Genomic DNA, 25,877 nt, shown 5'->3' on the forward strand with positions numbered 1-25,877 from the left:
TATAGCGAGTGTCATATAGGAGGCCCAGTAAGTCATGATTTGAATCCTATGTATGGCTCCTTTTTGTATCCCACCTATACTGGTATCCAGTGACTTTTACTTGTGATGTTTTTATCACCAAAGTAGTGATTATGGTGTGTAGTTACAAAGACAGAACCAAAGGATTAGTACTGATATTTTCCATATCTTCAAAGGATAACAGATTAGAAAATTTTCATTTGAGATGGCAGTTTTCAAGACAAGCCCACATATCGATTATTAGGTAGGGATATGAAAGTCATTGGCCACAGCTCCAAGGGTCACCTTGTGCTTAGAATCGGATACCACAAAAGTTCATACAAATCCATGTCCTGTATCACCGACTGCCTAACATTTCAATTTTGAGGTTCATGGATATTTTTATGGCAATGTAAGTTTGCAATACACAAGATGTTTCTACTCCTAGAATTTGGGATACATGGGATGAATTTTGGTGGCACAACAAAATACAATCCATGGAATATTTAACTCCAAGTAAATATTTGTTCATTTTTATAATCTGTGCATAGATATTTGAAAATAGTTATTTCAAGGAATTTTATCCAACACATGTCTTTATTTCTCAGAAAACAGTGACAGGTATTTTGGAAGAGTTGCAATTGGCCATCTTTATTTCCCTTCTTCACTGCCTACGTGCTTGAGGCATGAGTCCTGTTGTCCTGCTGGCCATCCTGTGCTTGGGAGTAGCCAGAGCTACTCAACCATCTGATCCCAGTTTGGATTCTGAATGGCAGGAGTGGAAGACAAAGTATGAGAAAAACTACAGCCTGGTTAGTAATACGAACACTATTCTGCTGACCCCCATGGAGAATGACCCTTATTGAGATTTGTGCATACAACAGAGGTCATAGAGACCATCTTTTGTTAAGACTTGCCCAATGCCATGCACCAAAAATACAGTTTCTGGTTTTAGGTATGTGAAGTATGGCTTTTTCTGCAGTGTCCTGATATTTTTCTCATGAACTCTGGCAGTGAGTATTCTTTGTCAGCTTGTTGACAGGTTTAATTAGAAAGAAATGTCACATATTATGTTTATCCAGGAGGAAGAAGGACAGAAGAGAGCAGTATGGGAAGAAAACATGAAAGTGGTCAAACAGCATAATATTGAATATGATCAGGAAAAGAAAAACTTTACCATGGAACTCAATGCATTTGCTGACATGGTGAGGTTGACACAGACTTGGTCACATTTTTTCCCCAATTCTTTATGTGAAATCTTGTGCTTTTTAATGGTTCATGTTCTTTTCCTTGAAGACTGGTGAGGAATTCAGGAAAATGATGACTAATATCCCAGTCCAGAATCTTAGGAAGAAGAAAAGTATCCATCAACCTATTTTTCGTTATCTACCGAAATTTGTAGACTGGAGAAGAAGAGGCTATGTGACTTCTGTGAAGAATCAGGTATTACAGTATCTCATGACTGTCTTGCTCCGTCACTATGGATAAAAAATAGCATTGATATCTCTGTGTGTATTGACTGTACAATAACACACAGTTTATTTTTAACAATTTAATTTTTTACTTATTCAATTTGTTTTTTGTTCAACTTTAATTAATTAATTAATTAATAATTTTTGTGTATTCACTTTACATCTAGTACAGCATCTCCCTTCCTGGTCACCTCACACACAATGCTTTTCCTATCTCTCTACCCTTCTCATCTGAGCAGGTGGGGGCCCATGGGTATATCCCCTTGCCAGCACTTTAAGTCTCTGTGAGGATAGGCACTTTCTCTCTCATTGAGGCCTGACAAGGCAGTCCAGCTAGTAGAACATATCCCATATACAGGCAACAGCTTTTGGGATAGCCCCTGTTTAGTTGTTCAGGACACACAAAAAGGTCAAGCTGTGCATCTGCTACATATGTATGGGGAGGCTGAGGACTAGCCCAAGTGTTCTTTGGTTGGTAGTTCAGTCTCTGAGAGGCCTAAGGGTCCAGGTTATTTGACTCAAGATGGTCTTCCTCTGGAGTAATGGGACCTTGTGAAACTGCAGTTTTAATAAGGCAAACAACATTGCCAATAGTACAAATAGGGAGTCCACAGATTGGGAAGTGATCTTCACTGACTATACATCTGAAAAAGAGCTAATATCCAATATTGCAAATAACCCAAAGAGTTAGACACAAGAACAACACAAATAACCCAATTATAAAGTGGGAGATAAAACCAGAGAATTCTCAATAGAGGAATCTAGAATGGCTGAGAAGCACTTAAATGTTCAAAGTCCTTAATCATCATGAAAATGCAAATCAAACAACTATGCCATTCCATCTTACTCCCATCATTATGGCTAAGATAAAAAACTCAAAGAGATGGCACATGCTAGAGAGGATGCAGAGTAAAGAAAACACTTCCTCATTGTTGGTGGAAGTGCAAACTAATACAACCACTTTGGAAATGAACTTGGCATTTTCTTATTAAACTGGAATATCTCTACCTTAAGACCCAGCTATATCACTCTTGGGCATATGTTGTTGTAAAAATATATAAAACAGAAGGGAGTAATTGTCTTTTACCCCGCTAGGTCCACACCTCTTTGTCCCAAGATATCTGCTAGATATCTTGGCGGAAACACAGCCCAGCCGCACACTTTCCTACACTCAAACCCTCACATAAAAGAACACACAACACAATAATCTTAGATCCAATTGGTAAGATATAATTGCCCACTTAAACATACAAAGCCCAGTACCATCAATCCCTTGAGAACATTAATAACAACCTGTAAATACACAGAGCAGAATCTTAACATCACCTGCCATGGATTCTCCCCTCTCTCCATCTCCTCTTCTCCTCTCCTCTCCCTTAGTCTCCTCCTCTTCCTTCAAACTTCTCTCCCGCCCATCCTTCTTTCTCCTCCAATGACAGGCCTCCTTCTATCCTGTACCTGCCTCACCTGTGACATCATCCTACAGGCATATACCAAAAAGATGTTCCAACATCTCACAAAGAGAATTGCTCAACTATGTTCATAGCAGCTTTATTCATAATAACCACAATTCACTTTTAATAATATATTTTTAAAATTTTGAATGTTTCAGATGTTTTAAAATGTGTATGGATCATGTCCATCCACAATTATCTACCTCTACCTAGTGGACTCTATCCAGTCCCTCTCCAGATATGTGTCATATTTATTGTTGGTAATTGCAGTCAGATAATTTCATGCCCTGCCCATATGTTTATGCACATACATGTGCACGTGTATGTAGTTATTCATTTGGTTACAAGCAAGTTGGAGACAGCCAGGTCCCAAGAAGAATGAAACTTTCTCCCTTGATATGAATAGCCTGCTAAGAGTTCATTCTTTGTCACAGTATTTAGCTGTCTGATTTGGGGTTGTGACTTGTTTGTGTATGACTGTTCTTCTGTACTTAGGGCACATGTAATTCTTGTTGGGCTTTTTCTGTGGCTGGTGCCATAGAAGGACAGATGTTCCGGAAGACTGGCAGACTGGTCTCACTGAGTCCACAAAATCTAGTGGACTGTTCTAGACCTGAAGGGAATCATGGCTGTCATATGGGCAGTACGCTCTATGCTTTAAAGTATGTATGGAGTAATGGAGGTCTGGAGGCTGAGTCAACTTATCCATATGAAGGAAAGGTAAGTGGATTTTCTATGATATTTTCATTTCAGCCATCTCAAGCAAGAGAATAGTGTAGAAATAATCCAATTCAAAGAACTGACATTGGAAGGTAGAACACTGCACACCATCAAGGTTTTATTATCAGCCTGTGCACACCCTTATGATGCAGTGGTTCCATGTAGCTATTCCTGCTTCTTTGCATACACAGAATATGGAAATCATTCCACATATAATAGATATTTCTTCCTATGAAAGTTTCTTATGGACAGAAAGAACTATGAGGTGTCATAAAAGACATGAGGTCTGATATTTTGTTCCAAATCTTTCAGTTCATTTCACTTCCTGGGATGTTCTGTAACAGCTCAGACTTGGGGATACTCAGCTACTGAACTGATGCTTCCTTGCAGATAGACAGAAATAACTTATTTTCTTTCCTTTTTACATTTTATAGGAAGGACCCTGCCGGTACCTCCCAAGACGTTCTGCTGCTAGAGTCACAGGCTTTTCTACTGTAGCAAGAAGTGAGGAAGCCTTAATGCATGCTGTAGCAACTATAGGGCCCATCTCTGTTGGAATTGATGCTTCACATGTATCTTTCAGGTTCTATAGGAGAGGTAAGCATGTGTTTGTTCTTCAGTGGTTTTCTGCCTGTAGGTTGCAACACCATTGGAGGTCAAAGGGCACTTTCAGAGAGGTTGTATATCAGATAACCTGCATGTCATATATTTACATTATGATTCATAATGGTAGCAAGTTTACAGTTATGAATTAATAAAGAATTATTTCATGGCCGAGGTCATCAAAATATGAGGACTATATTAAAGAATCTAAGGATTGCTGTTATTCACTCTTCTAAATATAATTAAGAATGCCTGTGCCACCTCTGCTAGGGTAATGTGTATAATATTTGATATAATAAGCAATAACATTTGATGTAAGTAACTAATGAATAGGTAGTAATAATATGTTCGCATACATGTGAGCACTTTCACTGAGCATCCCCCAATCATCTGAGAAATTGAAATAAATTGGGAGACATGTTATTTACATGCAAGTGAGTAGTTCATAATATATAATTAATATTATGCTTAAATTGTTCAACTTCCCTCCACTAGATGTTTCTTAAATCATGGAAAAAATGTCTTTCTAGAACTAAATTCTAAAGAGTACTTTGACTTGAATATTTATGTTCAGTTCTTGAAATGGGGTTCTCAGTAAAAATGAAGAAGAAGAGAATTTGTATGTATGTAGAGAAGTGTTTACTAACAAATTCATATTTGTTGTATCTCTTTGCATTTGGATGAAAAACCTGTATCAGGATTCCTATCAAAAATAGGTACTATTTTGACTGGATATTTCTTTCTACAATTAGAAAATGCCTTACATTTTTCTATTGGCCATGATCATTACTAGGTTCCCGGTACCTCTCACACTTTTTTTCCTCCATCATTATTAAATTGGGTATTTCTTATTTACATTTCAAATGTTATTCCCCTTCCCGGTTTGGAGGCCAACATCCTTCTAACCCCTTCGCCTCCCCTTCTCTATGGGTGTTCCCCTCCACATCCTCCCCCATTACCACCCTCTCCCCAACAATCCCGTTCACTGGGGGTTCAGTCTTGGCAGGACCAAGTGGTTCCCCTTCCACTGGTGCCCTTACTAGGCTATTCATTGCTACCTATGCAGTTGGAGCCCAGGGTCAGTCAATGTATAGTCTTGGCGTAGTGGATTAGTCCTGGAAGATCTGGTTGGTTGGCATTGTTGTTCAAATGGGGTCTCAAGCCCCTTCAAGCTCTTTCAGACCTTTCTCGGAATCCTTCAAAAGGAATACCATTCTCAGTTCCATGGTTTGCTGCTGACATTCGCCTATGTATTTGCCTTATTCTGGCTGTGTCTCTCAGGAGAGATCTACATCCGGTCTCTGTCAGCCTGCACTTCTTTACTTCATCCATCTTATCCAGTTTGGTGGCTGTATATGTATGGGTCACATGTGGGGCAAGTTCTGAATGGGCGTCCCTTCAGCCTCTGTTCTAAACTTTGTCTCTCTATTCCCTCCCAAGGGTATTCTGGTTCCCCTTTAAAAGAAGGAGTGAAGCATGAGCATTTTGGTCATCCTTGAGTTTCACGTGTTCTGTGCATTTAGGGTAAATCGAGCATTTGGGGTAATGTCCACTTATCAATGGGTGCATACCATGTGTATTTTTCTGTGATTGGGTTACCTCACTTAGGATGATATTTTCCAGTTCCATCCATTTGCCTATGAACTTCATAAAGCCATTGTTTTTGATACCTGAGTAGTAGTCCACTGTGTAAATGTACCAAATTTTCTGTATCCATTCCTCTGTTGAAGGGCATCTGGGTTCTTTCCAGCTTCTGGATATTATAAATAAGGCTGCAATGAACATAGTGGAGCATGTGTCTTTGTTATATGTTGGGGCATCTTATGGGTATATGCCCAAGAGAGGTATAGCTAGGTCCTCAGGTAGTTCAATGTCCAATTTTCTGAGGAACTTCAAGACTGAATTCCAGAATGGTTGTACCAGTCTGCAATCCCACCAACAGTGGAGGAGTGTTCCTTTTCTCCACATCCTCGCCAGCATCTGCTGTCACCAGAGATTTTGAACTTAGCCATTCTCACTGGTGTGAGGTGGAATCTCAGGGTTGTTTTGATTTGCATTTCCCTTATGACTAAAGATGTTGAACATTTCTTTAGGTGTTTCTCAGCCATTCGGCATTCCTCAGCTGTGAATTCTTTGTTTAGCTCTGAACCCCATTTTTAAAAATTTTTTAATTTTTTAATTTTTATTTTTTTTATTAACTTGAGTATTTCTTATTTACATTTCGAGTGTTATTCCCTTTCCCGGTTTCCGGGCAAACATCCCCCTAATCCCTCCCCCTCCCCTTCTTCATGGGTGTTCCCCTTCCCATCCTCCCCCCATTGCCGCCCTCCCCCCAACAATCTAGTTCACTGGGGGTTCAATCTTAGCAGGACCCAGGGCTTCCCCTTCCACTGGTGCTCTTACTAGGATATTCATTGCTTCCTATGAGGTCAGAATCCAGGGTCAGTCCATGTATAGTCTTTAGGTAGTGACTTAGTCCCTGGAAGCTCTGGTTGCTTAGCATTGTTGTTCATAAGGGGTCTCGAGCCCCTTCGAGCTCTTCCAGTTCTTTCTCTGATTCCTTCAATGGGGTCCTACTCTCATGAACCCCATTTTTTTTGGTTCTTTTTTTCGGAGCTGGGGACCGAACCCAGGGCCTTGTGCTTCCTAGGTAAGCGCTCTACCACTGAGCTAAATCCCCAGCCCCCATGAACCCCATTTTTAATAGGGTTATTTGTCTCCCTGCAGTCTAACTTCTTGAGTTCTTTGTATATTTTGGATATAAGCCCTCTATCTGTTGTAGGATTGGTAAAGATCTTTTCCCAATCTGTTGGTTGCCATTTTGTCCTAACAACAGTGTCCTTTGCCTTACAGAAGCTTTGCAGTTTTATGAGATCCCATTTGTCGATTCTTGATCTTAGAGTATAAGCCATTGCTGTTTTGTTCAGGAAGTTTTCTCCAGTACCAATGTGTTCGAGTTTCTTCCCCACTTTTTCTTCCATTAGTTTGATTGTATCTAGTTTGATATGGAGGTCCTTGATCCACTTGTAATTAAGCTTTTTACAGGGTGATAAGAATGGATCTATCTGTATTCTTCTACATACTGACCTCCAGTTGAACCAGCACCATTTGCTGAAAATGCTATCTTTTTTCCATTGGATGGTGTTGGCTCCTTTGTCAAAAATCAAGTGACCATAGGTGTGTGGGTTCATTTCTGGGTCTTCAATTCTATTCCACTGGTCTATCTGTCTGTCTTTGTACAAATACCATGCAGTTTTTATCACTATTGCTTTGTAATACTGCTTGAGTTCAGGGATAGTGATTCCCCCAGAAGTCCTTTTATTGTTGAGGATAGTTTTAGCTATCCTGGGTTTTTTGTTATTTCAGATAAATTTGCAAATTGTTCTGTCTAACTCTATGAAGTATTGCATTGGAATTATGATGGGATTGCATTGAATCTGTAGATGACTGTTGGTAAAATGGCCATTTTTACTATATTAATCCTGCCAATCCATGAGCATGGGAGATCTTTCCATCTTCTGAGATTTTCAATTTCTTTTTTCAGAGGCCTGAAGTTCTTATCAAACAGATCTTTCACTTGCTTGGTTGAAGTCGTACCTAGGTATTTTATATTATTTGGGACTATTATGAAGGGTGTCATTTCCCTAATTTCTTTCTCGGCTTATTCTTCTTTTGTGTAGAGGAAGGCTACTGATTTATTTGACTTAATTTTATACCCAGCCACTTTGCTGAAGGTGTTTATCAGGTTTAATATTTCTCTGGTGGAACTTTTAGGATCATTTAAATATACTATCATATCATCTGCAAATAGTGACATTTTGACTTCTTCCTTTCCAATCTGTATCCATTTGATCTCCTTTTGTTGTCTGATTGATCTGGCTAGAACTTTGCGAACTATATTGAATCAGTAGGGAGAGAGTGGGCATCCTTGTCTAGTCCCTGATTTTAGTGGGATTGCTTCAAGTTTCTCTCCATTTAGTTTAATGTTAGTAACTGGTTTGCTGTATTTGGATTTTACTATGTTTAGGTATGGGCCTTGAATTCCTGATCTTTCCAGGACTCTCATGATGAAGGGGTGTTGAATTTTGTCAAATGCTTTCTCAGCATCTAATGAAATAATCATGTGGTTTTTATCTTTCAGTTTGTTTATATAATGGATAACGTTGATTATTTTCCATATATTAAACTATCCCTGCATGCGTGGGATGAAGCCTACTTGATTGTGTTGGATGATTGTTTTGATGTTCTCTTGGATTCAGTTTGCCAGAATTTTATTGAGTATTTTTGTGTTGATATTCTTATGGGAAATTGGTCTGAAGTTCTCTTTCTTTGTTGGGCCTTTGTGTTGTATAGGTATAAGAGTAATTGTGGCTTCATAGAGGGAATTCAGTTGCACTTCATCTGTTTCAATATTATGAAATATTTTGGACAGTATTGGTATGAGATCTTCTATGACAGTCTAATAGAATTCTGCACTGAACCCATCTGGACCTGGGCTCCTTTAGGTTGGGAGACTTTTAATGGCTGCTTATATTTCTTTAGGAGTTATGGGGTTGTTTAAATGGTTCATCTGTTCCTGATTTAACATTGGTAACTGGTATCTGTCTAGGAAATTTCCATTTCCTCCACATTTTCAAGTATTTTTGAATATAGGCTTTTGTAGTAAGATCTGATGATTTCTTGAATTTCCTCTGATTCTGTTGTTATGTTTCCCTTTTCATATCTGATTTCATTAATTTGGACACACTCTCTGTGTCCTCTGGTTAGGGTGGCTAATGGTTTATCTATCTTGTTGATTTTCTCAAAGAACCAACTTTTGGTTCTGTTGTTTCTTTGTATAGTCCTTTTTGTTTCTACTTGGGTGTTTTCAGCTCTGAATCTGATTAATTCCTGACTTCTACTCCTCCTTGGTGTATTTGCTTCTTTTTGTTCTAGAACTTTTAGGTGTGCTGTCAAGCTGCTGATATATGTTCTCTCCTGTTTCTTTCTGCAGGCACTCAGAGCTATGAGTTTTTCTCTTAGCACAGGTTTCATTGTGTCCCATAAGTTTTGGTATGTTTTACCTTCATTTTCATTAAATTCTAAGAAGTCTTTAATTTCATTCTTTATTTCTTTCTCGAGCAGGTTATCATTGAGTAGAGCATTGTTCAACTTCCATGTATATGTGGACATTCTTTCCATATTGTAATTGAAGACCAGCTTTAGCCTGTGGTGGTTTGACAGGATGCTTGGGATTATTTCTACCTTCTATATCTGTTGAGGCCTGTTTTATGACCAAATATATGGTCAATTTTTGAGAAAGTACCATGAGGTCGTGAGAAGAAGGTATATCTTTTTGTTTTAGGAGAGAATGTTCTATAAATATCTGTTATGTCCATTTGGTTCATGACTTCTCTTAGTCTATGTCTCTGTTTAATTTCTGTTTCCATGATCTGTCCACTGATGAGAGTGTAGTGTTGAAATCTCCTACTACTATTGTGTGAGGTGCAATGTGTGCTTTGAGCTTTAGTAAGGTTTCTTTTATGTATGTAGGTGCCCTTGTATTTGGAGCATAGATATTTAGGATTGATAGTTCATCTTGGTGGATTTTTCCTTCGATGAATTTTTCCTTTGATGTGTCCTTCCTTATCTTTTGTGATGACTTTTGGTGGAAAATCGATTTCATTTGATAGTAGAATGGCTACTCCAGCTTTCTTCTCCAGACCATTTGCTTGGAAAGTTGTTTTCCAGCCTTTTATTCTGAGGTAGTGTCTGTCTTTTTCTCTGAAGTGTGTTTCCTGTAGGCAGCAAAATGTTGGGTCCTCATTGCGTATCCAGTTTGTTAATCTGTGCCTTTTTATTGGGGAATTGAATCCATTGATGTTGAGAGATATTAAGGAATAGTGATTGTTGCTTCCTGTTATATTCGTGTTTGGATGTCAGATTATGTTCGTGTGCTTGTCTTCTCTTTGTTTTGTTGCAAAATGATTAGTTTCTTGCTTTTTCTATGTTGTAGCTCGCCTCCTTGTGTTGGGCTTTACCATTTATTATCCTTTGTAGTCTGGATTTGTAGAAAGATGTTGTGTAAATTTGGTTTTGTCATGGAATATCTTGATTTCTCCATCTATGTTAATTGATAGTTTTGCTGGATACAGTATCCTGGGCTGGCATTTGTGTTCTCTTAGGGCCTGTATGACATCTGTCCAGGATCTTCTGGTTTTTAAAGTCTCTGGTGAGAAGTCTGGTGTAATTCTGATAGGTCTGCCTTTATATGTTACTTGACCTTTTTCCTTTACCGATTTTAATATTTTTCTTTGTTTTTTCCATTTGGTGTTTTGAGTATTATGTGATGGGAGGAGTTCCTTTTCTGGTCCAATCTGTTCGGAGTTCTGTAGGCATCTTGTGTTTATGGGCATCTCTTTCTTTATGTTACGGAACTTTTCTTGAATGATTTTATTGAAGAAATTTACTGGTCCTTTGAGTTGGGAGTCTTCACTCTCTTTTATACCCATTATCCTTAGGTTTGGTCTTCTCATTGAGTCCTGGATTTCCTGTATGTTTGGGCCAGTAGCTTTTTCTGTTTACATTATCTTTTACAGTTTTGTTGATTTTTCTATGGAATCTTCTGCTCCTGAGATTCTCTCTTCTATCTCTTGTATTCTGTTGGTGATGCTTTTATCTATAGTTCCTTGTCTCTTCCCTTTGTTTTCAATATTCCTTTGTGCTTTCTTTATTGCTTCTATTTCCAGTTTTAATTCCTTCACCTGTTTGATTGTGTTTTCCTGTAATTCTTTCAGGGATTTTTGTGTTTCCTCTCTATAGGCTTCTGCTTGTTTATTTCTGGTTTCCTGCATTTCTCTAAGAGAGTTCTTTATGTCTTTCTTGAAGTCCTTCAACATCAAATGTGATTTTAAATATAGATCTTGCTTTTCTGGTGTGTTTGGATATTCAGTGTTTGCTTTGTGGGAGAATGATGCCATGTAGTCTTGGTTTCTGTTGCTTGGGTTCCTGCACTTGCCTCTTGCCATCAGGTTGTCTCTGGTGTTACCTTGTTCTGTTCTTTTCTGACAGTTGTTCGACCATCCTATATGCCCGTGTGTTAGGGGTGCTGTAGTCCTGCTTTCCTGTTTTTTTTTTCAGCCAGTTATGAAGACAGAGTGTTCTGCTTTCAGTGGTGTAGTTGTTCCTGTCTACTAGTCTTCAGCTGTTCCTGTGGGCTTGTGTCCTGAGTCCACCAGGCAGGTCACTTGGAGCAGAAATGTTGGTCTTACCTCTAGTCTCGGCCTGCAATCACTCCTTGGACCTGGAGTGATCCCTCTGTGAGTGTAGCTACCCGAAGGGCCTGTCCCCCTTCTCTTGGGACCTTGTACACAGGGTCCCAGATAGTGCTTGGTGTTTTCCTCTAGAGTCAGAATTGTGGGTTGAGATTAGTCTCCTCTGGCTTCCCAGGCATATCTGCCCCTCTCAAGTTCTAGCTCTCCCTCCCTCGGGATTTGGGGACAGGGAGCTATTTGACAGGGTCCCTTCAGATCTTGGTGCAGACCTCTCACACTTTGATTTTGGTTTCCAGGCATTTATTATGAGCCAAGGTGTAGTAGTAATCGTATCAACCATTCTGTTCTGGTAGTCGGCTATGGCTATGAAGGAAGAGAATCAGATGGCAGGAAATATTGGCTGATAAAAAACAGGTACAAACTGCAAATATTTATATTTAAGTTTCTAAATGAGTTTCCTACTTGAATCAGAATGGGTATGAGTCTCCATTAATGTTCTCCAACATTCATTAAACAACAACCTTCTACTTTGTGACAAATTATATGTGTGTAGTATGCCTATTTGTTGTCTGTGTGCATGTGTGTGTGTGTGTGTTCGTATTATATGTGTGTGTACAAGTATGTATCCAATGTTGAGATCAGTTGTTTTCCTTAGCTGTCTAAAACAGAGGAAGAATATTTCACTGATCCTAGAGATTACTATCTTGAGTAGTTGTTTAGCCAGCTTCTCAAAGTTTGGTCTTACTTTTCACTATTTCAGGCAAACTGCAATGATGTCGTCACTTTTAAAAATTATTATTTTCACCCATGTGTGTGTGCTTGTAGAAGCCCATGTTCTTAGGCACAGATCCAGCTCCAGCCCCAAGTGGGATCCTAGACATGAATAATAGCCCTTTCTTCTTTGTGACCAGCACTTGACCCTTTGAACACTATGGCTGGGTATCCAACTGACATTATTTGAGTTGTTCAGAATTAGTCACTGTTTTCCTTGAATAGTAATATATTTGTGACATTGATTTTCTAAGAGCTAGAATATTGGTTCTGTGCCACCTGTGAGTGGTAAAATGGCCTGATTTTTTTCACAGCTATGATTTCACAGTGTGTGTGAGATAACATTTGTTTCTCAGAGGTTGTTGTTCTCCATTTTCTGTTCATTGTGTTAAGTAGGCTTCTGGATAAGTGTTTATAAATGGAGTTATTGTAATGAATCCACTGTCCTGTTTTCTTTCTACTAAATGGGAAACATGTTTTTTCAGTCATGGTGTAGGATGGGGCATGAATGGCTACATGAAGCTTGCCAGAGGCTGGAACAACCACTGTGGAATTGCTACATATGGCTTTTATCCCAGAGTGTGAGCTGTCTGTTAGTAACAAGGAAGGATTGGAGTGGAGATATCCTGTAAAGTGGAGGAATCCTCTTTACAATGACCAGTCACTAATGTATTGATAGAGCACATCAGTTACTGTAGAACACAATGTGATGTGAATTCTCTTATGTGTTTTCTCCAGTAAGACATGATGGGTATTCTAACTGAAGTGCTTCTCTGAGTTGTATTTGAGTCACATAATAGCTTGATTTTGTGTTTGTTTAATGATTGAACAAAATAATATCTTCTAAAAAGTTGTAAGTTCAAATGAAGCATTTGTATTCTTTTTGTTTTGAAAGTAGTAACTTTTAAATTTTGTGTAGTTCATTTCATTTAATATATGATTTAGTTAAAATATAATTGCATTAGCCAGTTTACTTTCCTTCCTCCAACATCTCCTCCCTCTAACACTTCACATATCCCCCACTCTCATTTACTCACAAATTGAGTGTTTCTTCTTTTCTTGGTGATCATATATATATATATATATATATATATATATATATATATATATATGTGTGTGTGTGTGTGTGTGTGTGTGTGTGTGTGTGTGTGTGTGTTTGTGTGGGTGTACATATGTATATTTGTAAATATATAATGAAACTGGCTGAATTCTTAATCCATTTTTGTTCTTTCTGTGGTCATGAGTTCAGGACTAATCACAGTGTATTGGGTAATTGATTAGGGGTTCACCCCTGTGAGTGCTAATTCTCCTTCTTTTAGTATTTATAACTCCTTCACATATGTCTCAGGGAATATTATAGAAGATAGGGCAGAATGACTTAGAGCCAGAGGTTTATGAAGTATGCAGTGAAATTGTATGTCTTAAAAATTGCTGCTTACACAATATATGTACAATGACAACATCAATATCCTTACCAACTGAGGATAAGGAACATCTTGACAGTTCCCACTTTTAGTCAATGAGCTACAGGTAATTAATACAGTGACTTTTGTAGTCACATTAATAACTCAGTATATAAGACATGCATTTGTGTGATGTTGGTGTTCTTAGAGAAAGAGGGGTTGGCTCTTTAGTTATAGTCAATTTTCCGTCTTTGGCTGTGTGTGTGTGTGTGTGTGTGTGTGTGTGTGTGTGTGTAAAATAAAATTTTGTGTATCTACTATCACTCTGAATGTCCCTTGCCTTACCTCAATCCTGTGTAGCATCTTCACTGTGAATGTATTGGAGACATCAGCACAATTGGATCTGTAATTACATGACTTTTATTCAAATGACATTTTCAGAAGTTTCAGTGCCTCAACATGTAAGAGAAATGAAACATGCCTTTTTAATAAAAATTGCTGGAATCACTCTCCTATTGCATCATTTGTTTCTGTTGTTAATGTTTGTATTTACCTACGAGACGTATTGAACTTCCATATATATATATATACATACATATATACATATATATATATGGAAAATTATTGCATGCATACACACACACTTTGAGTGTGTACATTCATATATTTCTATGCTGGAACACATGAATAGAAAATCCATTTCTAAATCATACCTTTTTTGGTTTTGTAAATATCCACTGTGTTCAGTGATCCCAAGGCCAGGCCATATTCCTCTAAGGAATACTGTTCTCCTACAGTCAGAAAATGCTAAATGTTTCTGGATATGACCAAAGAAAGCTAACCATTGTTTGTCTCAGGATTTTGAGATGTGGCTAGTGGGTTATGATAGTAACTTGCAGCTGTCAGTACAATTGTGCATCTAAAAGTCAGTTCAGGGAAAACTAACAGGACAATTGTTCTCTTAGGAATGTCATGGTACAGGTACAGTTATGATTGAATAATGAGTCCTGAACCTGGAGACCACCCATGAAAATTTAAAACAGTGGGCATTTGCTTTTAACTAGAGGGACATCTGTGTCTGTGTCCTTGTGTTTCAGGATGTAGCCCACTCATATGGTAATACATCTGACAGCCTACTTTTAGTAGCTGAGATGTTTTATTTTCCAAGTTCCATGATTACTACTCTACAGGCACAGAGGCAGGGAATTTTCTGCAAAGTTGCCCAGGGTATGATGAACTGTGACCATGAGCAGCTGATATGTTTGGGAACATTTGTAATATTTACCATGATACAGACAGGTTTGTTACAGGAATCATAATGCTTGCAAATGTCTGTCATTCAGTTGTTGAATGAAACAATCATAGCAACACTGTAACTGCTAGGATAGTAGAATTTCATTCTTGTGAAGCTCCAGGGTCCTTCTCCTCCATTTATGAGATATCCATCAGTAATCTGAGTTTAAGTTTCTCCCATAGTATCAGAGATGAAGTAACAAATTTTTCTTTACTCTATACTGTTCTGGGAGTGTGTGAGTAAAGCATAAATTCTGGATCTCATTAATTGTACATGATTATTCACTCTGAAGACCTCACTAGAACTCCAGTCAGGTAGACCCTGGAATAATGTGATCTGAGAGACTGTATTTTGCAAGGAAGATATTAAGTAGGAACTATGGCTGATGCAATGAGGCATGTAGCACCTAGGAAATTTGGTTCAGTCAAATGACATGACACATGCGCATGTTGTGGCCATCCAGTGTCTTGCAGGAATGACTGGAACATGCATTACTTTAGGGTTTTATTGTTATCTCAGGGGGACTAGAATCAATTTTGGAAATAGATTTCTGAAGCAGGTTGCTTAAGTATCCTATAAACAGATTAGAGGGGCCTATGGATAGGGAAATTACCGCCAGGAATGTGCCATGTTTTTGTTATGCAAGAGGATGACTGACTGAATGGGCACACCTAAGTCAGAATCCTTGGTTAACAGATATGTGAATTTTTTGTAAAGTCTTTTGAGATGCAAAAGGCCACTCAATATAAGTGAACAACTCAGTTTTGAGAAAGGTTATGGATGTCTCCTTGTCTTTCTGAAGTGCGGAGGGCAGCTGAAAATACTCAAAGGGTTTACTTTAGCATTTTATGACCATCAGCAATTTAGTAGAAAAAATGTCCTCTCAGTCACTCATCTCTAGTCTTTGACCTGTATTCAGGATTTTAATGGAGATGATTTTCATGGTTGGGAACACACTTTTGTCTCTGCTTTTTCATGAGCAGGGAACTTGTCTTTGGTTGTTGTGGCCTGAACAATTCTTTTTAGAGCTGCCAGGTTTTATCAGTAACAGCCATTTCTTCTAAGACAGTTCAAAATATATATTTTGTTTAACTGATATTTCTACCTGCTTTATTGGTACAGCTCCCCAGCTCATTTTGAATTCACTGAGTTTTGTTAGAAAAGTGGAAATCTGAATTGCTGTGATCTTAATCTCTCTTCTAGAAAGTTCCTTGATAATCCTCTAACCATTCTCATTCTGCTGGTCTCTTACCTTCCAAGGATGTTTGCTCAGAAATACATCCCCACTGGTAGAGTAGAGACATTTACATAATGGAAATTATCACCCTCTTTCTGATTGGATTGAAATTTCCAGACAGGGACCATCTCTTCTGGGAATGGCAAGTGAAAGAATTTCTTCTTCTTCTTCTTCTTCTTCTTCTTCTTCTTCTTCTTCTTCTTCTTCTTCTTCTTCTTCTTCTTCTTCTTCTTCTACTTCTTCCTCTTCCTCTTCCTCCTCTTCCTCCTCCTCTTCCTCCTCCTCCTCTTCCTCCTCCTCCTCTTCCTCCTCCTCTTCTTCATCCTCCTTCCTCTTCCTCCTCTTCCTCCTCCTTCCTCTTCCTCCTCTTCTTCTCCTTCCTCTTCTTCTTCCTCCTCCTCTTCTTCCTCTTCCTCCTTCTCCTACTCCTTCCTCCTCCTCCTCCTTCCTCTTCCTCCTCTTCTTCTCCTTCCTCTTCTTCTTCCTCCTCCTCTTCTTCCTCTTCCTCCTTCTCCTACTCCTTCCTCCTCCTCCTACTCCTTCCTTCTCCTCCTCTTCTTCTTCTTCCTCCTCTTCCTTTTCTTCTTCCTCTTCTTCCTCTTCCTCCTCCTCCTCTCCTTCTTCCTCCTCCTTCCTCCTCCTCTTCTCTTTCCTCTTCTTCTTCCTCCTCCTCCTCTTCTTCTTCTTCCTCCTCCTCCTTCTCCTACTCCTTTCTACTCCTCCTCTTCTTTTTCCTCCTCCTTTCTCCTCCTCTTCTTCCTCTTCCTCCTCCTCTTTCCTCCTCCTCTTCCTCCTCCTTCCTCCTCCTTCTCTTCCTCCTCCTTTCCTCCTCCACTTCTTTTCCTCCTCTTCCTTCTCCTCCTTTTTCTTCTCCCTCAAGTCCTTTCATATCCTCTTCCCCACTCAACTTTAAGTTCTTTCTCAAAACAAACAGACAAAAACCTAATACAACAAACCACCACAACCAAGACAACAAAATAAAAGCATACATTAAAAGAAGACAAACAAGCACAAACAAAAATGTTTTCAAATTTTAATTGAATAGAAGTGTGCTTATGCATGCGCACGCGCGCGCACACACACACACACACACACACACACACACACACACACACACAATGTGGAGTCTATTATATGTTGCTCAACTACTCCTGAAAATGAGTCTTGACTTGGAGTAGTTAATACATTCTGTGTCACTCTTCTAGGAGAATTAGTAGTAACTTTCACAGAAAGTAAAAGTGACAAATGTGTTGTTAACCTTTACCACGGTTGCTGTCTTTTCATTCATTCACTCAGTCATTTTAAAAATGATACTAAAATAAAATATAAAACAAAACTGCCACATCAAAGTTGGAGAAAGAAAATAGCCCAAGAGAAGACAAAAGAAAAAGAAACCCACCATTTGAATATTCAAGAGTTCCACAGTGTCATTAAACTAGAGGTCATAATATATATGCAAAGAACATGGGGCAGACCCATGCAGGGCCTGTGTATCCCGCTTCAGTCTCTATGAATTCATATGAGCTTTTGTTCATGTTGATTTAGAGAGCCTTTTTTCTTAGTGCCCTCCATCACTTCTGACTTTTAACTCATTCTGCTTCCTTTTCCTTGGGGTTCCCTAAGCTCTAAGTACAGATATTTGATAAAGACATTCCATTCAGGGCATTGTGTTTCAAAGTCTTTTCTCTGTATAATGCCTGACTGTGAGACTCTATATTCGTTTCCATCTCTTTCAGAAGGAGGCTTTTCTAATGATAGCCAAATAAAGACACTCATCTATGAGTATCAGAGAGTATCATTAGGGGTCATTTTATGACTATAATGTTTGAAAGACCAGTTGTTTTTGGTTTTAATTAGGTCTCTTGGGTATCCAGTTTCTACGTTTGGTGTGGGTTTAATCTCATGGAGGGGACCTTAGTTCAAACCAGTTATTTGTTGGTTACTCCCACAAGATTTGTGCTCCCAATACCCTAGCATATCATGCAGGTGGCACATCATTTTAGATAAAGGGATTGTGTCTGGCTTAGTGTTTACATTTCTCTTTGAGAGAATGTAGAGTTTGTTTCTGTACCAATGATCCTGAAGTATAGGGGGAAAGACTATGTAGGCACCAGCTCAACTTCTCCATGTTAGTGAGTTCTGTGGCTGTTGTCTTCACCAATGGGTCCTGGATGTCAGTATGTTAAGAACAACTTACAATCTGAGCAACTGTCTGGGTTCCTTGGGGATTCCTGTGGGACACCTTTGTCAACAAGACCATTGGATATAACCTAATCCTAGTACTAGAAGCTTTGTTTGGATAAAAGATAACAAGTTGGGTGTCTGTCTGTACAATTATTTGGTGATTTCATTTAGATAGCCTTAAGATATGTATGCATTTTACAAAATTTTTACTGTACTAGATTCTGGAAGAATTTCTTAAGGCTTGTTATTTGAATCAGGAAGATAGGAATTTCTTGAGCTGAGGAAACTTTTAAATAGTTGTATGTCAGGATTCCTGACTGAGTATTTCTCACTAGATGGCGCAGTTTTGTAAGAGAAAGACAAATTTTACATTCTTTTCTAACATTTGCAGATCTTTCCATTGAATCTTCTTTGTATACATTTTATTTGGAATACCCATGGAAGTCAGGAAATAAGTAAGATGCAGTTTATGTGCATGTGTGTGAGTGTGCATGTGTGTGTGTGTGTGTGTGCATGCGTGTGTGTGTGTGTGTGTGTGTGTGTGTGTGTCTATGTGTGTTGGAAGGAGCTTTGAAGAGAGAAAATAGAATATAGTTGTGTAAAATACTAGAGGGAAATAACTGAAGAAAGAAAGTTTAAATTGTGATTAGATATTTAGGGCAAGGTAGAGAATATAGGGATTAGAAAACACCAAAAACATTCTGAAAAATTCATATGGAAACCTATCCTAAAACTTCCTGAAAGTTTGCATACACCTACAATATTTCTGAAGGAATGAAGTACTGAGACACAAAGAATGGGCATATCAAGCTAGCACTGACCTGGAGCCTGGCTGCTCCTGGTGACCTTTATAGTGCTGAAAGGTGCTGCTATTCACACAGTGGGAAATGAAGAGTAGTCATGACACTTATCAAGCTGTGTAGTATGTTGGGTACAATGTATTTTGTCCTGAGAAGACAACACCACTGGTTCAATAGAGTCATGCACATCACTGAAGTTACCAACCAACTCATGATTGGATTTTAGATGAGTATCATATCTAGCACCATTTTTAGGCAAAGAACCTATAGCTAGAAAGGTCATAGACTCTAGACAGAATCCTCTACTATTAATCCACCAAGTGAGAACAGTATGAAACTGATTTCTATGAAATTTTTATATCCATACATCAACCCCTCTCAATCCTCTTCAGAGATCATATCTTTGCAGTGGTTTTTATTAAACAGAGACCCAAACCTTGTTAAAGTAAAGAGAATAAGAGGTTCAGAATATTCATAGCTAAGTGCCACATTCACTTCCCTCAAAGGTCATGATCAATTCCCCATGCTAATGACAGGTCTTTCCATTCAAGATTCCTATCAGTGTTATAGGACACTGCTGCTCAAATCTGATAGGTCATGCCAAAAATTTTAGCTATTAGTTGATCTCTCAGGTCATAGAAGAATTGTACAGAATTTCTGAGTACTTCCCTTCTTGCTTTTGGAGAATTTCTATGTTGTAGTTAAGAATCAAGTTGTGGAGGATTTTAATCACTCTTGGAGAATATTCAGGTCAGGCACATGTCGAGAGAAGCAATATAATTTCTTTATGCACTGAAACTCTAGTTTGCTCCAAATCCTCAAGAGCCAAGCCATTTTAGAACCTGTAGGTAACCTAGTTTCCTTTATCAAAGTAATATCAAATGTGAGAGAGATCTATAGAACATTGCCCCTCTTTCCTTAATGTCCAGGCCATATGATTACAGTTTAATAGAATTTCCTTTCAGACAATTGAGAGTTCCCTTTACATGTTCTCCCACACTCTAATACTAAAAGCATAGTTAGTCAAGTGACTGGACAAACAGTCTCACATACGACTTCTAGAAGAGCTCCTGAAGTCCATTTTAATAGAGGAATGTGTTGTTCAGATGGGAAGCTCCATGATACCTGTAATGGTTTGAATGGATGTGCCTGTAAGTTTTGAGCATTTGAATACTTGGTCTCCAGCTGTTGGCTGTTGCAGGTAATAAGGAATTGTAACCATGCTGGAGGAAGGTAGTTTCTTGGGATGTTTTACATTTTCAAAAGTTTCAGTTTTGGTGGGCTCTCTCTGTTTCTGGTTCATGATTTGAGATGTGAGCTCTCAGAGTTGCCCCAATATCTGCTTCATCTAGGCTACCACCAGAAAATTTAACACTCTGGATATGTAGGGAGAAAACTTCTTTCTATAAGTTGCCTTTGTCATGGCATATTTTTACTGAAATATAAGAAAATCATAGACTGCAATGGCCTTATACCCCTGCCATGGTTTATATGAAAACCTTAGAATTATTTGGAGTGTTGTGAAGAAAACATTTTTCTATATATATAAATATTACTACAATTCTTACTGTAACTATGAGATTTTTAGCCTTTTGAAATTTAATCATCATGGGCAAAGTCAGAGATGAACAAATCTATATGTCAATATTTATATTAATTTAAATATTATGGTCACAGACTGACAAGGAAGATACAGCACATGTAATATAATTACATTATACCAGAGGACACTGTAATATATATTATTCAATAATACACTACCTTGTTAACTAATTAGGAAGATTATTGAAAGCAATAATCAAAAGAGTTTTTTGTGGTTCTGCACACATGTAAAAAACTCATGGAGCCCTGACATGTGGGATGCTTATACTCAACAGAGAAATTAAATTATCAAAATATATTAGACTACAAATCTCATATGACAAACTCAAAAAATTGGGAGATCTTCCTGGTTGCTGCCGCTGCAGAGAGCTCGTGGGTAGCACCCCGCGAGCAAACTTGAGCCTTGGGACCACAGGTAAGACCAACTTTTCTGCTGCAAGTGACCTGCCTGGTGAACTCGGGACACACAGAGGCAGAATTCCTCTAGGACTGGGCACTCCCTGTGTTTACCGGGAGTCCCACACCAGCAGATCCCGGCCCGCAGCAGCTCTCTACTCCCAGACCCCGTGGGAGAGAGACCTCACTGCCTGGTCAGGGTGGCACTCCTGAGGCTGCAGAGCAGAGGAGACCACCAACACTGCCCACCCCTGCCCACATCCCTGGCCCAAGAGGAAACTGTATAAGGCCTTTGGGTTCCCGTGGGGGAGGGCCCAGGAGCGGCAGGACCCCTGCACCTGAGATACCGCTGGAACCTGAAGGAACAGACCGGATAAACAGTTCTCTGCACCCAAATCCCATGGGAGGGAGAGCTAAACCTTCAGAGAGGCAGACACGCCTGGGAAACCAGAAGAGACTGCACTCTGCACACATTACTGATTCCAGAGGAAAACCCCAAATGCCATCTGGAACCCTGGTGCACTGAAGCTCCCGGAAACGGCGGCGCAGATCTTCCTGGTTGCTGCCACCACAGAGAGCTCGTCGGCAGCACCTTGCGAGGAAACTTGAGCCTTGGGACCACAGGTAAGACCAACTTTTCTGCTGCAAGTGACCTGCCTGGTGAACTCAAGACACAGGCCCACAGGAACAGCTGAAGACCTGTAGAGAGGAAAAACTAAACGCCCGAAAGCAGAACACTCTGTCCCCATAACAGGCTGAAAGAAAACAGGAAAACAGGTCTACAGCACTCCTGACACACAGGCTTGTAGGACAGTCTGGCCACTGTCAGAAATAGCAGAACAAAGTAACACTAGAGATAATCTGATGGTGAGAGGCAAGCGCAGGAACCCAAGCAACAGAAACCAAGACTACATGGCACCATCGGAGCCCAATTCTCCCATCAAAACAAACATGGAATATCCAAACACACCAGAAAAGCAAGATCTAGTTTCAAAATCATATTTGATGATGATGCTGGAGGACTTCAAGAAAGACGTGAAGAACTCCCTTAGAGAACAAGTAGAAGCCTACAGAGAGGAATCGCAAAAATCCCTGAAAGAATTCCAGGAAATCATAAATAAACAAGTAGAAGCCCATAGAGAGGAGTCACAAAATTCCCTGAAAGAATTCCAGGAAAACACTCAAAAAATTGGGCTAAGAAAGTTTTTATGACTTTTTAAAAATAATATTCCTCTTTACACTAGTGTATTATACAAACCCCGCAAAAATGAGTCCTGTGGTAAGAAGAGATGTCCATTGTGATAAATCTCATACATCTGAATGTAATAAAGAAATGATGGGGTGAGGGAGAAAACTAAGCACAGATTAAGAAAGAAACTCTCTTTCTGTCGCATGAGGGTGGGGCATTTGGATGTATTAGCTTATCAGTATCAGAGATACAGAGAAACTAACAGAGTTATGAACCAAACGGAGTTAACAGATATTTATTGAACATTTCATCCTATAACAAAAGGATATACATTCTTTTCAGTACCTCATTGTACCTTCACCAAAACTGACCATATAGTTGGTCACAAAACAGGCCTCAACAGATACAAGAAGATAGAAATAATCCCATGCATCCCATCAGATCACCACAGACAAAGGCTGTTCTTCAAAAACAAGAAAAACAACAGAAAGAACATGGAAGCTGTACAACACTCTACTCAATGATAATGTAGTCAAAGAAGAAATAAAGAAATAAATTAATGACTTATTAAAATTTAGTGAAAATAAAGGCACAAATTAGCCAAACTTATAGGACACAATGAAAGGAGTGATAAGAGGAAAACTCACAGCTCTGAGTGCCTTCAAAACGAAACTGGGGAGAACATACACTAGCTTTTATTAACCTTTTTATTTCTATTTTCCATTCATTTTTCTCTCTTTAAGATTCATTTGGTGTACTTGAAAATCTGCAGGAAATGGACAACTTCCTAGACAGATACCAGGTACCGAAGTCAAATCAGGAACAGATAAAACAATTAAACAACCCCATAACTCCTAAGGAAATAGAAGCAGTCATTAAAGGTCTCCCAACCAAAAAGAGCCCAGGTCCAGACGGGTTTAGTGCAGAATTCTATCAGACCTTCATAGAAGACCTCATACCAATACTATCCAAACTATTCCACAAAATTGAAACAGATGGAGCACTACCAAATTCCTTCTATGAAGCCACAATTACTCTTATACCTAAACCACACAAAGACACAACAAAGAAAGAGAACTTCAGACCAATTTCCCTTATGAATATCGACGCAAAAATACTCAATAAAATTCTGGCAAACCGAACCCAAGAGCACATCAAAACAATCATCCACCATGATCAAGTAGGCTTCATCCCAGGCATGCAGGGATGGTTTAATATACGGAAAACCATCAACGTGATCCATTCTATAAACAAACTGAAAGAACAAAACCACATGATCATTTCATTAGATGCTGAGAAGGCATTTGACAAAATTCAACACCCCTTCATGATAAAAGTCCTGGAAAGAATAGGAATTCAAGGCCCATACCTAAACATAGTAAAAGCCAAATACAGCAAACCAGTCTGTAACATTAAACTAAATGGAGAGACACTTGAAGCAATCCCACTAAAATCAGGGACTAGACAAGGATGCCCACTCTCTCCCTACTTATTCAATATAGTTCTTGAAGTTCTAGCCAGAGCAATCAGAGAACAAACGGAGATCAAGGGGATACAGATCGGAAAAGAAGAAGTCAAAATATCACTATTTGCAGGTGATATGATAGTATATTTAAGTGATCCCAAAAGTTCCACCAGAGAACTACTAAAGCTGATAAACAACTTCAGCAAAGTGGCTGGTATAAAATTAACTCAAATAAATCAGTAGCCTTTCTCTACACAAAAGAGAAACAAGCCGAGAAAGAAATTAGGGAAACAACACCCTTCATAATAGACCCAAACAATATAAAGTACCTCGGTGTGACTTTAACCAAGCAAGTAAATGATCTGTACAATAAGAACTTCAAGACTCTGAAGAAAGAAATTGAAGAAGACCTCAGAAGATGGAAAGATCTCCCATGCCCATGGATTGGCAGGATTAACATAGTAAAAATGGCCATTTTAGCAAAAGCGATCTACAGATTCAATGCAATCCCCATCAAAATACCAATCCAATTCTTCAAAGAGTTAGAACAATTTGCAACTTCATCTGGAATAACAAAAAACCCAGGATAGCTAAAACTATTCTCAACAATAAAAGGACTTCAGGGGGAATCACTATCCCTGAACTCAAGCAATATTACAGAGCAATAGTGATAAAAACTGCATGGTATTGGTACAGAGACAGACAGATAGAACAATGGAACAGAATTGAAGACCCAGAAATGAACCCACACACCTATGGGCACCTGATTTTTGACAAAGGAACCAAAACCATTCAATGGAAAAAGATAGCATTTTCAGCAAATGGTGCTGATTCAACTGGAGGTCAACATGTAGAAGAATGCAGATTGATCCATGCTTATCACCGTGTACAAAGCTTAAGTCCAAGTGGACCAAGGACCTCCACATCAATCCAGATACACTCAAAATAATAGAAGAAAAACTAGGGCAGTATCTTGAACACATAGGCACTGGAAAAAATTTCCTGTACAAAACACCAATGGCTTATGCTCTAAGATCAAGAATCGACAAACGGGATCTCATAAAACTGCAAAACTTCTGTAAGGGAAAGTACACTGTGGCTAGGACAAAACAGCAACCAAGAGATTGGGAAAAGATCTTTACCAGTCCTACAACAGATAGAGGGCTTATATCCAAAATATACAAAGAACTCAAGAAGTTAGACCGCAGGGAGTCAAATAACCCTATTAAAAATGGGGTTCAGAACTAAACAAAGAATTCACAGCTGAGGAATGCCAAATGGCTGAGAAACACCTAAAGAAATGTTCAACATCTTTAGTCATAAGGGAAATGCAAATCAAAACAACCCTGAGATTTCACCTCACACCAGTGAGAATGGCTAAGATCAAAAACTCAGGTGACAACAAATGCTGGCGAGGATGTGGAGAAAGAGGAACACTCTTCCATTTTTGGTGGGATTGCAGACTGGTAAAACCACTCTGGTAATCAGTCTGGAGGTTCCTCAGAAAATTGGACATTGAACTACCTGAGGATCCAGCTATACCTCTCTTGGGCATATACACACAAGGTGCCCCAACATATAAAAAAGACACGTGCTCCACTATGTTCATAGCAGCCTTATTTATAATAGCCAGAAGCTGGGAAGAACCCAGATGTCCTTCAACAGAGAATGGATACAGAAAATGTGGTACATCTACCCAATGGAATATTACTCAGCTATCAAAAACAATGCCTTTATGAAATTCATAGGCAAATGGTTGGAACTGGAAAATATCATCCTGAGTGAGGTAACCCAATCACAGAAAAACACACTTGGTATGCACTCATTGATAAGTGGCTATTAGCCAAATGCTTGAATTACCCTAGATGCCTAGAACAAAGGAAACTCAAGACAGATGGTCAAAATGTGAATGCTTCACTCCTTCTTTTAAAGGGGGAACAAGAATACCCTTGGCAGGGAATAGAGAAGCAAAGATTAAAACAGAGACAGAAGGAACACCCATTCAGAGCCTGCCCCACATGTGGCCCATACATATAC

The 25,877-nt window shown here is 39.0% G+C and overlaps 1 protein-coding gene across 1 annotated transcript; it reads left to right on the plus strand.

Annotated features, from left to right (window-relative positions):
- Positions 1–683: 683 nt before the first annotated feature.
- Positions 684–12,855, plus strand: Cts8 (cathepsin 8). The gene is made up of 7 exons (NM_001128216.1): positions 684–809; positions 1,080–1,202; positions 1,294–1,440; positions 3,419–3,643; positions 4,078–4,240; positions 11,796–11,913; positions 12,756–12,855. Exons 1-7 carry the CDS (start codon positions 684–686, stop codon positions 12,853–12,855), a joined length of 1,002 nt encoding a protein of 333 aa, NP_001121688.1.
- Positions 12,856–25,877: the final 13,022 nt, after the last annotated feature.

This window comes from Rattus norvegicus, chromosome 17, assembly GCF_036323735.1.
Source record: "Rattus norvegicus strain BN/NHsdMcwi chromosome 17, GRCr8, whole genome shotgun sequence".
In the NCBI taxonomy this organism is placed as follows: Eukaryota; Metazoa; Chordata; class Mammalia; order Rodentia; family Muridae; genus Rattus; species Rattus norvegicus.